Below are 16,268 nucleotides of genomic sequence, written 5' to 3' on the forward strand. Positions count from 1 at the left end.
CCCCCCCAGCCCTGTTCCCAGCGCCGCTGCCTCCTAACCTGAGCATGGCCCCGCCCCTTCGCTGGGAAGCGCTTGGCACAGATCCTGGCCCCAGCTCGCAGCAGCAGCCCACCCTCACCCCACGCACAAATCTGTGTGCATGCTCTCCATGCCCTCCTGGGGTGCACGTAGTGGTGGGAACATCTCTCCTCTGCATCTCCCAGGCGGCTGCTTGCACCTTTGTCCCATCCCATGGCCTGCCCCGCCCCTCCTTGGGCAGCGCCTGCCCAGCCCCACTCCCTCCCTTACCTTGGGGGTCTTACTCCGAGCTCCCCCCCTTCCCTCCCTCTGCCCCTTCTCCCACAACAGACTTACCAGCTGGACACTGCTCTCCACAGTCAGGCTGCGCTCCAGATTGCCTGTGTGCTGTGCTGCGGCTGCAAACATGAATGGGGCATTTATCAGCAACATTATCAGCCACATCAGCCAAAAAAAAGCTGATTGCAGATAATGTCAATTTTCCTTATATTCGTGCTGATATAATATGGGACTAATGTATCAGTGCACCTCTAGCCATTATTGCTTTCTCCTTTCTATTGAATATGTTGGTGGGATTCTTTTATTGCATTTCTGCTGTGTATTAAATTGCCTTTTTGTAGAGTGAGTCCAATATTGTTTTTTAGTCCATGAGGATTCTGAGTGCAGTTGATGCTGGGATCCTTCCAAAGGCTGCATGTAGGACAGGAGGACCTTCTGTATATAGTCAGAGCCAATCCGGGTGCCAGCCACTATACCAGTAACATCAGCTCTGTGCAGAGCCCACTTCTGCTCTCAGTCATGAGTTGCCCTGTTCCAGTGAAATATTTTAATGGATGTGGATGGTGGATATAGATGTGATATCTGAGTCTGTAGCGACTGCAGGAGTGGCTCAGAATGTGCATTGCAGAACTTGGACAGGGATGACAGCACCTTGCTTGTTCCCATAGAATAGACCTGTTAATGGGCTTGACATACTGTCTATCCATCTCTGGGCTGAGGACACCTTTCTTTGTCTTCTTGTACCTCCTGTGTTGTCTTGGCCACCATTATCCTTTTCCTTCACTAGTGTTGTTTTGATACAGTGCCAGTTTTGCAAAGTAGGGAGTAGGTGGAGAGCTGGCCTATGTGGTAGCGCTTCATGCTTTGTCCGACTGAATTTCCTTTTCCAATAACTTTCCTGCTTGGGCCACTTCCGCGGTGAATCTGTTAGCTTGCAGTGACCAGAAATAACACAGTAAAACCAATCATAAATGTGACATGCTGACAGCACCTACCAGGGAAAACAACTTTCCCTTGTTTGCTTTTTGTTCAACACCTGTGTCCATTCTCTAGAGCAGGGGTTGGCAACTTTTCAGTAATGGAGGACTGAATTAACACAGCTCAGTTGTGAGGATGGCTGGAATATATAATTTATATGAGATTAATCTTCAACTGCAATGTGACACTAAGATACTCCTTCACAAAGCACATGTGTAAGAACTACTGAACTTGCTCTAGCTCCATGCAATTTCTCAGCAGTGGGAGTGACCCTCTAGAGAAACCCCTGCTCCCTACAAACCCTAGGAGTTTGGGGGCAGGCAGCCCTTGTTCATACACTGATTAAAGGCAGGTACCCCTCTGCACTGCAAACCTCAATCCTACCTGCAGAGCGTCTCCCATTCACTGCAGTCTAGCAAGCACAGCCCTGCACAGTTCATTACCTGACTGCTCTGCCCATCCCTCTCCAGTTGGAGACATTCTGGAGCCCCTGTTCCAGTCCCTGCTGTTGCACCTGCTCCCTAGCGCATGGCCTGCCAAGCTCTGGGACATGGCAGAAATGCAAGTAGCATCCTGAAGTACAACATGTTTCCAGGTGAGTGAAGGAGCCATGGCAGCTGCACAGTCCATGCTGCACCATGTGCTGGGCATGTCCCTGGCCAGCCCAGTGTGTGGTGCAAAATGACTTTGGGATGCATGGAGGAGCCATGGCCACAGCTGGAACTGGTGTGCTCTTCTGTGCTTGCCATTGTTCTGGGCTTGAGTTTATCATTCCCAATTGACTTTTCTACCTCTCCTGTTTGGTATGGAGGGGCATGGAGTCCCTACCACTATTGGTTTATGTCTATCTGTTGCATCTCGTGTGGCTGTGACTTTCAAACTTGAACTACTATCGTTATTTATTTAAGGAACTTAATAGGGCAAGTACACACACATAGTCTGACTTTTCTGCTCATGTCTGCAGATGCACTTCAGTAAGCTTAGGAGAAGTGTAACATTTTTGGGAAGGATCTAAGACCCTCAGGCCCCTTTCAGTGGCGCTTTGGTGCCTAGGTCACTTAAATGCTTTGAAAAGCGTTCTCCTTTCAGGGGATAGCAAAGAAACACTCTAATGTCCATTCGTCAGAATGCCTTGCTATGATGATATACACTTAGTTTTGCTCACTACTGATGTGCAGTGAGGATGGTTTCCTTTTGGCTGCCAGCATCAGCTGGCTCTGTTTTGAAGTGCAGTCAAACAGAGCTATAGCAAGGGAGAGTGTGTGCCAAGATTGGCATTTATTGTTATTTTTCCTAGAGGTGCACCGATATATCAGTCACATATTAGATCAGCACCGATAACAGGAAAATTAACATTATTTGCAGTTGGCTTTTTTGGTTGATAACGTCACTGATAAATGTTGCGTGTATTAGCACAGCTGCAGCATGCGTGCAGCCAGGAATGCAGCTCAGCACCTTGAAAAGCAGCCTTCTGCCAGTAAGTCAGGGGGTGGGAAGGAGGGGGTGGCAGATGGAGGCCCCCACGGTGAGGGAGGGAGTGGGGCAGGGGCTGGCACTGCCAAGCCAGGGCAGTGAATGCAACCCTGGGGCTGGGAGCGGTGGCTATGGGCAATTTTGGGGTGGCCACAGCCCCTCAAGCCTCCCCCTGGCACTGCTGCCTGCCCCGTGCAGCTGAGACTGCCTTGCCCGCTTTGAGTGCAGCCCCTGGCCCTGAGCCCACAGTGGGCAGCCTGCACCCACCCCTTGCATGAATCGAAGGGGGCACATGCCCTCCATGCCTCCCCTGGGCATGTGTGCAGCGGCAGCAAGCCTCCCTCCCTTCCGCCTCATGTGCCCTGGATGTGCCTCCTGTGGCTCTGTTCCGCTCCTGGCCCCGGGTTCATGTTCGCTGCCCTTGTTCGACAGTGCCTGCCCCTGCCCCACTCCCTCACCATGGGGGCCTCAATTTGCCCTCCCCATACCCCCTCTCCTCCACACCCCTTCTCCCCCACAGACTTACGGAGCTGCCAGGCTGTATTCCTGTAAATCAGTTATTGGATTGGTATCTGCTGATATGGCTGGTTAATAATTGGCTATTGGTATTGGCCAATAAATCTTTATTGGTGCACCTCTTAACATTTTCCTTTTACCTTTTTTCATTTATTCTTTCCGTTGATATTTGTTTTAAAGTACGTTATTGAGCTCAAGCTAACTGATTTTTAATTGCCTAAATAACTTTTCCTCCCTTCCCCCATCCTCTTAAATTTAAATACCCTTACTACTCTGCAGTCATATGGTATCACCCTTGAATTTTGGGATGGAGGTTAGCTGGTTCCCTCCCATTCTGAATGCAAACTGGAGTTCAAAACTTTGCTGCTGTTTGTCTCCAGCTGTAAATGTTTCCTTGACTGCATCCTGGATACTGGTTATCAGTATCACAGTACCACCATTGTTTTCTGTATTGTTTTATTTAAAAATATCTTTAAGAACAAATTGTTAGGGTTTTCTACATTGTAACTGAGGGATTTAAGCTATGTCTTATGTTGCTTGGAGTAAGCCTTTCTTGAAATTCTTTTCTATGCAACCAAACCTGTTCTGTTTAGGTCCTCTTCTCAGAATTCAGTTGAGGATAATATGCAACAAATGAGCTTGGTAAATGAGATGTTCCAAAAAACTCATTCTGAATACAGTAGCAAGGAATCAAAATGTGTGATGTTCATATGGAGCACCTCTTGAATTGGGTGTAGATTGCTGCTTTTCTTAGAATTTAAAGGCCAGTGTGATTATCCTGCCACTGAATTGTTCTTGGAAGGTGCAGGTGTTTACAGCAGCATATTGCACTTTTATCCAAGAACATCAAAGTCCTTAATTCATTAATGTTCACTACTGAAATACTTCTTGGCAGCCTCAACAGAAAGGGACCAACGATTGGTTAGCAATGAGAACTGAATAGCACTCATGAAGTGGCCCTTTGAGAACTAATTGAAGTATACTTTTTGAGGGGTGGAGGGAGGTGGAATCGTGCATTGATGCAGTAAATGTTTCTCCTGATCTGTGTACAGGCTGTTAGGTTCTGAGTTGGCAGCCCCTTCATCAGTACTGAATCTCATGTAGAATTGTTGGTTAAGTTAGCACACGTTTTCTGATTTTTGAAATATAGTTGTGACATCTGCAGTTTTTTAAAAGTGATGCATTTTTTTTTCTTGGTTGCTTCACCATTACTGATAGAAGTTGGAAGTTGTGTTGACAAGCAACATATTCTTTCTTCTTCCCTCGCCCCCTCTCTTCTTGCACATCCTCTCCGCCCTCAATCTAGCAAATGGAAAGGCGACAATAGCAGCGTCAGTTCACTGTGCATCAGTCCAGATGGGAAGATGTTACTTTCAGCTGGTCGAACTATCAAACTGTGGGACCTGGAGACCAAAGAAGTCTACAGAGTGAGTGTCTTGTTACATGCTAAACAGTATTTTTTTTCGGGGTTAAACAGGCATTGCCTATCTACTATTTCATAACAAAGCGTGTCCAAGTTGTGGCACAAGACAAACAGTTGTCAGGCCAGGGGTTGCTGGAAGCTGCTGCTGTGATGATACCTTCAACTGTGGTTTCGATCTGCTGACAGTTGAATGAGGACGCTAAATTCCTTGGCTGTGTCTGAGCTTGCTGCCAGTAGCCCCTGTACAAACTTTCAGTATAAGTTCACGTGGCGTTTGTTTTCCCTGGATCTTTTTTTGCATGTGTTCCTTATTCTGGATGCAAAAACAAAAAGATAGACCAAACCAACTGCTTTCAGAAGTGATAATGGATTGTATGACAGTGGGATTCAGGGACCAGGTGTAATAAGACTTCATAATTTCCTCAGGTAGCCTTATCTCTAAATGGTCAGTTACTAACTTGCCATCAAAGCAGTTAGGAGGAGGTCTGGTAGCAAAAATCCTAATGTTCTGGAAACACGGGGATAGACCAAACTTGGTCTGAACAAGTAGAATGTAACTACCATATTTACTGAAATACAAGACAAGGTTTCCCTCCCGAGTCCCTCATCCTGTAATTGCATACAACAAAATCTCACTAAATACATTGTCTATTGTTAAACTGCCAAAAGCAGCAGGTGTTCAGCAATGGAAACCAGCTATGAAGTTGATTAAATGCAGCCAACACTCAGCATGACTATAAAACACATGGCTTACATTGGGTAAACATGCTGATGGGAACGTACCACAGGACTAGATTAGTGTAGCCCACTTGAATAAGATATATGATAGTACCCATAAAGCGCAGTCCCCCTCACTGCTGACACTTTTACAAGTCATGGTGTGCCGCAACATTGCATACGCAGACCCTCTCTCAGCCTGGCGTACATGATCAGTGTGGCCCTGCCCTCCATGAGGTGAAGTTGGAGCAGGTTGCCCTGCGCCTCATCTGCATATACATTTTTGCAGCATCCCAGGATTTGTGACAAGAATACCTGGTTCCAGTCATGAGTGGGGGCTAATTAGCACATGGGCCCTTGGTTGTGGGGGAGGGGGGAGTGTATTTGGAGTACAGACACATACTGAGCACTGCTGAACTGTGGGGTCACTACGGCTTGAAATGCTCTTCACTCTGGTGGGGCCCAGGCCAATGAACTATATGATAAATTATGAACCTTTGGCATTGGACTAATATAGCTTGTACTACATATAAGTAGTTGCCAAAGTGATGCTTACAAGTGTTTTTATGGTATACTTGTGCTAAAATTTGCATCAGTTTAAAAAAAAAAAAAAGAGGTAGCATTCTGGAATAACTAAGTGCGTGGGTAATACTCAAATTGTTACAGCCATGTTTAATTTTAAGGTTATTGTTTTCAACTTGGCTTCTCATTTCCATGCGCTCAGGGAGAGCAGGGTCTGACCATAAGGAGAGAGTGGGAAGGGGCTGCCAAGGGAAAAAGTTGGGGGGAAGCAGAAGGCAAAGGACTACCTGATCCCCCTCAGATTTATTTTCCCTGCTACAGCAGTGAGAGATCACCAAATTCAACACAAACCCCCGATAATTAGACTCTATACCTGGAAAATGATAACATTTATAAATTTTCCTTATATAGAATCTAATTATTGGGAGGTCATCTCATCAGTGTAGTCTTTTATTTGAGTAAATATGGTACTTGTGTGCCTTAAGGGTTAAACAGGAGATCTTCACTTAAATCCTGAGTGTATTGGCTCATCTGTGCGCTGGACTAGAGATTGCAGATGAAAACATGTCTTCATTTTTCTTGTAGACCCCAGCAAAAAGATTTAATAGATGAGGAAATACTCTTGGGCAGTACCAGCAGTACTTGTGCAGTACCATCTTATGGAGAGTGCTGGAAATATGCAAGGTTGTTGGAGGATGGCACATTTCTTTCTAATGCTTTCCCACTTCCACCTGTTTGTTTGTCCTATGTCCACACGGTTCAAGAAACCTTTCCTTGAAATTTAGAAGCTCACAGTAATTGGATAGTTCTGCTTTACTAATACTACAGAAGTGTCTTTACTCTAGTAAAGACTGACTAATAATTCTCAGCACAGGGATACATTTTTCAAAATGTTGTTCTTGATGACTACATCATCCCTTCTCAAATGAGATTTTGTTTCCACTAGCATTTCACAGGCCATGCAACAGCAGTTTCATCACTAATGTTCACAACAGTACGACCTCCAAATGAAAATCAACCCTTTGATGGAATTACTGGGCTGTATTTCTTGTCTGGAGCAGTGCATGACCGGTTACTAAGTGTATGGTAAGTAAATCTTGCTTGTTTCTGTGGAATATAGACTTGTTTGAAAAGAATAAATCAGATTCTGTTTTTTAGTAATTAACAGCAGCGTTACTCTGTATTAATGCAATGATGACAATTTTGCCTTGCTGACAGTAGAATGAGGGCATGAATTTCCTTGTCTGTATCTGAGCGTGATACCAGTACTCTCTATTCAGGTCACTAAGGGATGCTGTGATCTTGTTATATGATCACACTTTTTGTTTGTAGTTTTTTAAAGTGTTTATCTAGGTTTCTAGATGGTTCACTGGTTTTGTAATTTTGTGTTGCCTTTTGGTGCTGATGCAGAGGGCAGAATAATGAATGTCTTTATGGTGTATGTTTTTTTTAAATTTTTTTTCTGGTGTTAAATAATATACTTTTTTTCCCTCAGGCAGATCAGGTCAGATAGGAAAGAAAAGAATGCTGTAATGTCTTTCACAGTTACAGACGAACCAATTTTCATTGACCTGACAGTGTCAGAAAGCAAAGAAGAGGTAAGAGAAGTAGTTTGCACTTGTTGCACAATTTGGTTTTATTTCGTTGCTGATTTCTGTTCATGTTGGAAGCAAGCAGCCTGGCTTATGGCTATTTTGCTTTTGGTAAGGAAGGATGGGTGTTTTGCTGTTAACGGTCTGATTTATACTGGTGTTAGATAAGAGCAGTGAATGGTAGTAATGTGGGAAAACTGATTTTTCAAGCTGTGTGCGCACTTACATTCAGACCTTTCTCCCATAGGTTTATTTACAACATTCTCACAAGTTAGAGCCAGTTAATTATCAAACTACTGCTTATTACATCTAGTAGCACAGAAAGTTTGGTTTTTTCCAAACAAGTGTGAGCATTGCCACAATTTCCTGAACTGATAGAACTAGAGGGTTCCTATTTTTTGGGTTTTTTAAGTGAATGAATTTGTGTTTTAATACAGTCCATAAATTGTATTTCTTTCGTTATGGTAATCAAGAGGAAGCTTGATGGCATAAAGGGCAGATAAATCTTATTATTGACTATGCACATACTTCATTTATTCAAATCCAAGATGAGTACCCCTCTCCCCCAATTCAACCTGGTGGGGCAGTGGCTTGTCTTGGGTTCGAGTACATATGGGGCGGGGCTGCTGTGGTTCTATCTCTGGCCCTGAGCCTAGGTCAAGGTCAGAGCAGCTGCAGCCATCTACCTTTTTGCAGCCCCTACCACCCCATTGCCTACTGTCAAGCATAGGCTCTGGCTCATTCTTATTTCCTTCCAGGCATTACACACAGGCTGCATCCCCTCTGCCCAGGCAATCGACAGCGGTGTAGCTCCAGCCCTGGAACACTGCTGCATGGCTGGACAGGGTTGGAGTTTTCATATGCTCTGTGCCCAGGAGAGAGTGGAGCTGGAGCCATGCCTGACAGTTAGCAGGGGTTGGGGCCAGAGGCTGTGGGAAGTGGGTGGGGGAGCAGAGGCTTCAGGGAGGAGGGGGCAGAACAGATTTATAAATTTTCTGCATATAGAATTGAATTATTAGGGATTATCTTAAATTTAAAGTCATTTTGGATTTGGGTAAGTACAGGAATTGAAACTAGTTCCATAAACCTGTTTCAGTCTCTGTTTTAAGTACCGGTGTCTCTGTACAGCTTTCAGAGCCCTTGAATCATGATACTTCAAGCCAGGTTTTTCATTTTCTCTAGGTAGACCCACCCATTGCCAGAGAGGTCAGGGAGAGTATTCTGTATTATATACATAGCTGTAATTGGCTAAACTGGGGGAAGTGTTTTGGTTGGGCTACTGCCTTGTTTGCATGTGCAGCCTTAGAATCAGCATCCTTTAGCTGTCTGCATATAGTGGTGCTGGAAATCCTCCTCCTATTAAATACTACTTGTCCAAACTTGTGCTTCTGCCTCATCTAAGGCTTTGTGGTAGGACTGAGCCATATCAGTAGTACTGAAGTAGAGCTACAATATATTGAATAGCCATATTCTGATTCTTGAGTTGCCCTAACTATTCCCAAAACATTATCTTGGCAGCTGTGAGCTTTCCCAATCCTTGAAGATTTTGCTTAAATCTTTTACAGGTGCGCATTTGTGATTTGATTTCAGTTTTTCTGTGGTAGGGTAAGTGATGATTGAAGGTGATGATATAAAATAACATGTTGCGACTTCCTTTCAGCCAGTGAAGTTAGCAGTTGTATGCAGAGATGGACAGCTGCATTTATTTGAACACATTTTAAATGGGTGAGTTGGTATTTACATTTGACAGACTCCTGGGGACATGTCAAAGATGTTTTCAATCTTTTCTAAATATTGTGTTGCATTTCTTAAACTTTTCACACCTGTTCATAAGATGAGTTCTGAGTTTCTCTGGCATGTCAGGTTGTTGGGGTGTGGGAGATGGTTATCTAGTAGGTGGAACAGAGGGCTACTAAACTGAGATTTCTAGTTTCCATACTTAGCTCTGCTGTTTGTCATCTTAGATAAGTTTAACTCCTCTGTGCCTGCCTTACCCTCTCTGTAAAATGAATGAACAGTTGAGGTTGAGTTTATTAGCGATCTTGTCATAAAAGATGCTTTAGAAATGCACAATGTAAATGTGTTTCAGTTAAATCTATGTCAATTAATTCCTATTTTCATAGGTACTGCAAAAAGCCCTTAACATCAAACTGCACTATCCAGATAGCCACACCTGGAAATGACAGTGACTCTACACCAAAACCAGTCCCTATCCTAGCAGCTGCGTTTTGCTCAGACAAGCAGTCATTGATGATTGTTTATGGAAACACCTTACAGCCTATTATTGAAAGAGTGGTATGTAAAACCTACTGAATTTGAAACCATGTTTTGTAAGCCCCTAGCACAAGTGTCAAACTGCTCTCTGAATAGGGGGGGATTTTTTAAATTGGAGCCCTGTGATAAAGGAAAATGTCTCCTTTCTAAGGTGTGATTTGGTAGATCTGTCTGAAAGGAGATTTTTATGTTTTCTATTGAGAAATGCGTCATGATAATGTGTTTAAATTTGATTGTTTGTTTCTTCCTCCATTAGTCCTTGAGCACCACTGAATTCCATGTATGTTTGGTAAGGGACATTCAGAAGACGTTGGCGCTTAAAATGGAAATGGCTGTGACAAAGGTGAGTCTTGCTTTGAAATGCCCTGTTTCTCTTTCTGATTGTACATAACAAGCCACAAACTTTGCCACTTCTTTTAGTAAAGAGCTAGGTCTTACATGGTCTCTCTTTTTAGTTTAAAAGTTACTGGATTTCTACAGATAGTGCTTGCTTGCATATTCATGCAAATGTGACACAAGTTCGTCTGATGGCTGTTAAAGGTTTTAGTGTGCAATGCTGTATCTTGATCCCAAAGCTGCTTGAATAGAGATGGCAACTTGCATTGTGTGATCTTTGTGGTTTTCATTTCTGTTAAGCATGAAGGCATTCCCAGTTTTACCAACTTACTTCCCAGTGAGATGTCAGCATAGTTCCTGATTAGACAAAGTTTGAGTGACCTTATTTTAGTATCTTTGTAAAACTGGTCCTTAGCCTGGGAAGTAGCACCACCTGGCTTCCATATAGTCCCATTTACCAGGGAAGAAGTACCTGAGTACTTGATGTTGAAGGCTGAAAGTAAAGTCCAGTGAGGTTAATTGACCTCGTATCATGTTTCCAAGTTGGTATGGGGAGACCATAGTGGAAGTATCAATACATCTGGCAGCTCTACAGATTGCCTTTCTACATTCATGCTCCCTGGTCCCATTGGAAATTCTTTGGAGTTTTAGATGAAGAAATGGAAAGTCATTTGAGGAGGGGTACCCTTCCTTTTCTCCAACAAGAGTAAATGTACAGTCAACTTTTTGAGACTAAATGTATTGAGAAGTAACTCCACTGATTTACTTGCTACATTTTGTGACACTTAATCATACAACATGCAGTGGGTTTGGGGTCACTGTGTATGACTGTCAGCCAGACAGGTGGTTGTATTCTTGTGCAGTCAGAAAAGCAGTGAGGTTAAAGATGCAGTCAAGTGAAGCTGTAGAAAATATTGGGCATGCTGTGATGACTTCCATGTTGGTTTCGCTTATTGCTGAATTCCAGTGAAGACATTCTTCTCTTGGCTGTCTGAGCGTGCCTACTGAGGAGTTTAAAGCACTTGGATTAGTTCTGTAGGGGGCGCAGTTAGAGCAACCCATGGTGAGGGAGGGATTGGGGCAGGGGCAGGTGCTGCCCAGCTGGGGCACGGGGTCGGATGAGTGGGCAGCTCTCTGCTGCTGCACACATCCCCAGGGGCGTTATGTGCTCCCCAGATTTATGCATGGGGCAAGGGCAGGCTCAGGGCCAGGGGCTGTGCTGGCCTCTTCCTGATGGGAGGGGCGGTTGGGCCGGGGCTGTGTTTGAGGCAGGCAGTGGCAGCGCTGAGGGGTGGCTAGGGGGTGGGCTACAGCCACCCCAAAATTTGCCATAACCACCGCTGCCCTCCAGAGCACAGCCCCAGCCCAGCCCCGCCACCAGGGAGAGGCCGGTGCAGCCCCTGGGTCCAAGCCCGCAGCGGGCAGCCCACCCTTGCTCCGGGTACAAATTTGGGGGGCACATGCCCCCCCATGCCTCCCCTTGGGGTGCGTGCTGTGGTGGGAGCTGGCTAAGCCACCTGCGGCTCCGTCCCACACCCTGTTCCACCCTGGCTGGGCAGTGCCTACCCCAGCCCCACTCCCTCTCACCGCTTGGGCTTTGATCTTGCCCCCAGCGCTTCTTCCCTCACACAGACATATCGGCTGGACGCTGCTCTCCAAGCTGATGGGCCTCATATTGGTTATTGGATTGGTATCTGCCGATATGGCTAGTCAATAATTGGCCATCTGTATTAGCCAAAAAAATCTTTATCAGTGCACCCCTACTTGCTGATCTTCATGTTCTTTAAAGATCCCACAGCGTTGTTTCTTTGTGTGATTTAGGGCTGCTAACTGTGGCTGTCCTGGCCTGATTCTAATCTAAGTAACCATTTCACATTGCTTAAACCCTCCCTTCAGTTTTATTGTGATGATGAGTTCTCCTCTAATTGTCCTCTAGTGTTTATACAGTTGCTGCCTTTTGATGGCAGGTCAAATGATTCCCGTGTGTTGCTTAAAGGTGCTACATAAAGCAAGTGTGTAGTGTCTATTGCCAGCACAGACTCAGGCATTTCTGTTGGGAATAATTAGGAAACACTTCCTTCAGTGGAAAATTGCAGACTGTTCCTCTAAACGTAAAAGATTTGTAGAAGATGAGTCTCCCGTGATGAATATTCTTCAACCTTTTTCCCAATATTAACTGAATATTGGTCCAATGGGATCAATGTTAAAGTTAATTGAAGGTCTTCCCATTATAATACTAGACACACATGACAAAAGTGTACTATATGGGAAGAGATGGCTTTTACCCTCTGTTTGGGTCTCAAAGAATAACCACTCTTTTTTAACTATGGAAAACACAAAGGTGCTTCTTGTTCATACATGTGTGGATCCCTCTCTCATTACTAGGTAAAAACACCTGTTGTGAACTCAGAAGCCAAAGTTCTAGTGCCCGGAGTCCCAGGACACAGTGCAGCCATCAAACCCCAGTCCTCTGGGATGAAGAAGGCAAAAAACAAAAGGAAACCAGGAGGCAAAGAGGTAAAGTGTTCTTGTCACATGTTAATAGTGAAACCAGACTCTTAAATCAGTCTGTTGTTGGCACACGGAATCATGCTCAGTGTGCTGGGCAGAAACAGGGTTTTGATGATTACATGGAAGGACTTGATGTGTACTGACTTCCTCTTGACTACAAGCAGCCTGTCATCCAAATTCCATGTGCCCTGCCTTATAAGTTTGTTGCATTGTTGGAGAACTTTGTTGTATTTTTGCATTCTCTTTCCTTAGTAAGGTGTACAGCTTTATTTGGAACATTATTTCTCAGTACAAACTTCATTTCCTTGTTCTTTCCCCACCTGTACCTGCTTCTAATTTCTCTGTTGAACAGCTGTGCTGTGAGACATCGAGAACTTGTCCTGCTTAAACAAAATAACAGGACAGTGCTTGTCAGCAGATACTGCTGCAGAAGGGTCAGTGCTATGCTTCAACTGATGGCTTTATAAAATGCTGCTGAAAAAACCCAATTAGTGACCACCAATCTTGGTCCTACGTATGAGGTAGGAGGTTGGTTTAAATAATACTACTTTTTGTTTTTCTGTTCCACAGGCTAGCATTGAAGACCGCCTGGGTGCAATGGATATTGATGCAATGAAAGTAAAAACACAAGGTGGCCTTCCACAAACCGACAGCTTTGCAGTGCTTTTGGTTCAGGGTTTGGAAAGCAATGATCCTGACATCTTAAATGTAAGTGTTTAAAAACAATGCACGTTGCTCAAGTAACCCCACTTAGACTTGGGGGTGACTTGTATGTGTTGAAAGCCATATATCTTATGTTGAATCTGTCACTTACTTCTAGTCCACTTAGGGCTAGAGCTCTTCTGAAGTGCTTTGGTGAGATAAGTAATAAGATGCAACACATTTGTTCATTTAATAACCCCACCCTTACTCTGGGTGTAGAAAAATAGCTTTCAGGAAGAGAGGTTAAATGTTTTGAGATCTCAGTGCAGGGTCAGCAGCCAGCAGCCCTTTATGTACTGGAAGCTGCTTATGCTGTTAGGGAAAGGATATTTTCTGTTAACTCCCCATTCAAGTACTTTTCCCCTCCTTCCCGTGACCAGTAAGCTTACTGGAAAACAACTTGTCACATACAGACTTGCTCTTTTGCGTACCATATTAACGTGTTTGTTTCCTTAGAAAGAGCCCTATTATGAGGCTTTTCTTTGCTCCTCTCCCTTGCTGCATATGCCTTCCGTCTGAGTGTACAGAGTTGGCAGTGTGAGGGGCAGAGACTTGGACATAGTCTGTATCCATGTTTTGTAAATGTGAGGTGGTTCTTGATGGTGAATGTTTCTGATGGTATCCCCCCCATTTTTTTTAACAGAAAGTGCTACAAACAAGAAAGGAAGCTTTAGTAAAGAATACAGTAGCCAGGATACCTGTACATGCTGTCATTCCACTGCTGCATGAGGTAGGAGATGCTGTACTTATGCTATGGGACAAAATACATTTGTCTTCTGCTCTTATTAGGGAAGTCCTAAGATGCATCTTCTGTTTTTACTCCATAAAATGGGTCTGTGGTTATGCAGTTGTGAGGTAGTGCGTATCCTATTTGGCTGCAGCTAGATGCATGGAAAGTATGATGTTACTAGGGACCTACTGAAAACATGGTGGAAGTGGGGTGCACTGTAGCTTCTTTAATCTTGTAGGTTCCCCTGTGCGTCCCCCTCCCCTGCTGATTGGTAGAGGGGCCTCACTGGCAGCTTGCTCCGGATCAGTGGGGAGGTGAAACTTAAAACCACAGTTAAGGCACCATTTTTGCCTCCTGCCACTGTTTGGCTAAGGGACCCTTGATGGCCCTGTTTGCTGCTGGCAGGGCGGCAAAAATGACACCATGTTTAAAACCGTGGTTTTAGCTTCCCTGCTCATCAAGAGGTCCTCTGCTAATCAGCAGCGGGGGCGGGGAAAGGGGCAAGTTGTGCCTGGAGGAACGTGCAAGATTAAAGGAAACACTGCTCACTCTGCTTCCACCGTGAGTTTGGTAGGTCCCTAGATATTACCAAAGCCAGGCTCATCTTCTTTGTGTTGTTGGATAAACTTTGGGATAAGTGGGTGAGATCAGAGGTGCTCGGGTGACTGTTGCTGTACATTATTAAGCAGTTAAAAAGGTTTGAAATATCAAATTTTGGCATTTGGAGATGGGTTGCTTCACCCCATGGAAAACTCTTCCTTAAGAATCTCCTTTTTAACCTTTTAACCTAAGCCTATAGTGTGAACTCCCTAGAAGTAATGTATTTGAAGTGCAGCATTTCTAGTCAAACCTGTTTCTTGAAGGGGTCACACTTTCAGGTGTGCATGTGTCTTTAACTGACTGACCAAGGAGAGGGAAAGATCTTCACCTGGCAAGTGTGTTTTCTTCAGAGCCTGGGACTCTTCAGTCTGCTCTAGACTCTTTTCATTTAGCAATAAGCGTCTTTAACATTCCAGCTTGCCAGCTATGTGGCAATTGTTGTAGTAGTTTTGATTGAAGGCAGTACAACTACACATTTCATAGGGTTTCTTTGCTTTGTCCTGCCAGCTGTAACTTGGCTTTCATACATGTTTTATGACTGCATATGGTAAGAGCTTCAGTCGTGTTACTGTAAGAAAGCTCAGCTTCCCCAACCAGTCGGTGCAGCAGCTAGAGGAACCTTTAGAGCATATATCAGCTTTTGTGATGGCTAATTCTGGCAGACTGAATACTGCCCGAGTTGTTGGACTGTCACATCACTCTAATGTCAGGATGAAAACTGCCATATATGCCACTTTTTCTAATTGACCTCTTGTTCTTTTCTTTAGCTTACAAAGAGATTGCAAGGCCACCCATACAGGTACGAAAAATGACCCGCAAACTAGTTTAAAATACTATTCTTAAGAGAGTTAGGCCTTTTCGCATGTTTCAGTGGGCTTTGCTGCAGTGATTCCAAGACTAACATCTAGAAAGGAAAACGCTGACATGACCAACCAAGGTTTCAGCTGTTTGGAGACGTTTCTATCAGGACTCGGTAGTCAGCTTGAGGAATGGCTCAAGTTCAGATAGGAGAGGGTGAGAGCAAGCATGCTAATATGAAGCATCCCCTTATCGTCTCACCTGCTGGACCTATCTTGATGCTTTCATCTTGTGGCCAACAGTGAATGCCGACAGGTTTCAGTCTTCAAATTAAGCTGCGTAGTTAAGGGCACAAACCAGAAAATGTTCTTCTAACGGGATGGGGAGAAGCTCAGGCAAATAATGTCTGCATCCAATTAAGAAAAAAACAAACAAACTCCTAAATACTTCCTTAAAGTGTGTCAGATACTCATCAGATATTCTTGCATAGTTTCATAATTCACAGTAGTGACAGGGGTGGGGGGCACATGCAGCAGTGTTTCTCTGGGCTGTGCAGTCTGCACTGCCCCCACAACGCTTCACCTGGGGCTGAGCTGCACTTACTAGCACCAGGGGCAGCCTGTGCTATGCTCCTGCTGGTGCCCACAGCCTGGCTGGGTGCTGCTCTGCGGCTTCCTTCTGGTTCCAGGATCTGGAGCCAGATTCTCGTGTGCCTGCTGAGAGAAGCATAGCACAGAGCGGCAGGAGAGAGGAGGAGCTGCTGCTGGAGGGGGGGGGGGGGGGGGAAAAGGCCCCCCCC

At 44.7% G+C, this 16,268-nt stretch overlaps 1 protein-coding gene and 3 non-coding genes across 4 annotated transcripts in view; all 4 read left to right on the forward strand.

Annotated features, from left to right (window-relative positions):
* Positions 1 to 16,268, forward strand: part of WDR43 (WD repeat domain 43) — a 37,890-nt gene that overhangs the window by 16,032 nt on the left and 5,590 nt on the right. The window contains exons 4-13 of the mRNA XM_006016581.1: positions 4,571 to 4,691; positions 6,873 to 7,012; positions 7,422 to 7,524; positions 9,179 to 9,243; positions 9,642 to 9,813; positions 10,049 to 10,135; positions 12,514 to 12,645; positions 13,210 to 13,347; positions 13,985 to 14,071; positions 15,439 to 15,470. Of these exons, the coding sequence (XP_006016643.1) occupies positions 4,571 to 4,691; positions 6,873 to 7,012; positions 7,422 to 7,524; positions 9,179 to 9,243; positions 9,642 to 9,813; positions 10,049 to 10,135; positions 12,514 to 12,645; positions 13,210 to 13,347; positions 13,985 to 14,071; positions 15,439 to 15,470 (1,077 nt within the window). The remainder of the gene's footprint in view (positions 1 to 4,570; positions 4,692 to 6,872; positions 7,013 to 7,421; positions 7,525 to 9,178; positions 9,244 to 9,641; positions 9,814 to 10,048; positions 10,136 to 12,513; positions 12,646 to 13,209; positions 13,348 to 13,984; positions 14,072 to 15,438; positions 15,471 to 16,268) is intronic.
* On the forward strand, positions 2,408 to 2,483 carry LOC112552058. The gene has a single exon (XR_003096398.1). It is a non-coding gene; the product is annotated as a small nucleolar RNA SNORD53/SNORD92 (small nucleolar RNA).
* LOC112552065 lies at positions 4,830 to 4,913 on the forward strand. The gene has a single exon (XR_003096402.1). It is a non-coding gene; the product is annotated as a small nucleolar RNA SNORD53/SNORD92 (small nucleolar RNA).
* On the forward strand, positions 11,049 to 11,127 carry LOC112552063. The gene has a single exon (XR_003096400.1). It is a non-coding gene; the product is annotated as a small nucleolar RNA SNORD53/SNORD92 (small nucleolar RNA).

The sequence above is a fragment of the Alligator sinensis genome, unplaced genomic scaffold (genome assembly GCF_000455745.1).
Source record: "Alligator sinensis unplaced genomic scaffold, ASM45574v1 scaffold138_1, whole genome shotgun sequence".
Lineage (NCBI taxonomy): Eukaryota > Metazoa > Chordata > Crocodylia > Alligatoridae > Alligator > Alligator sinensis.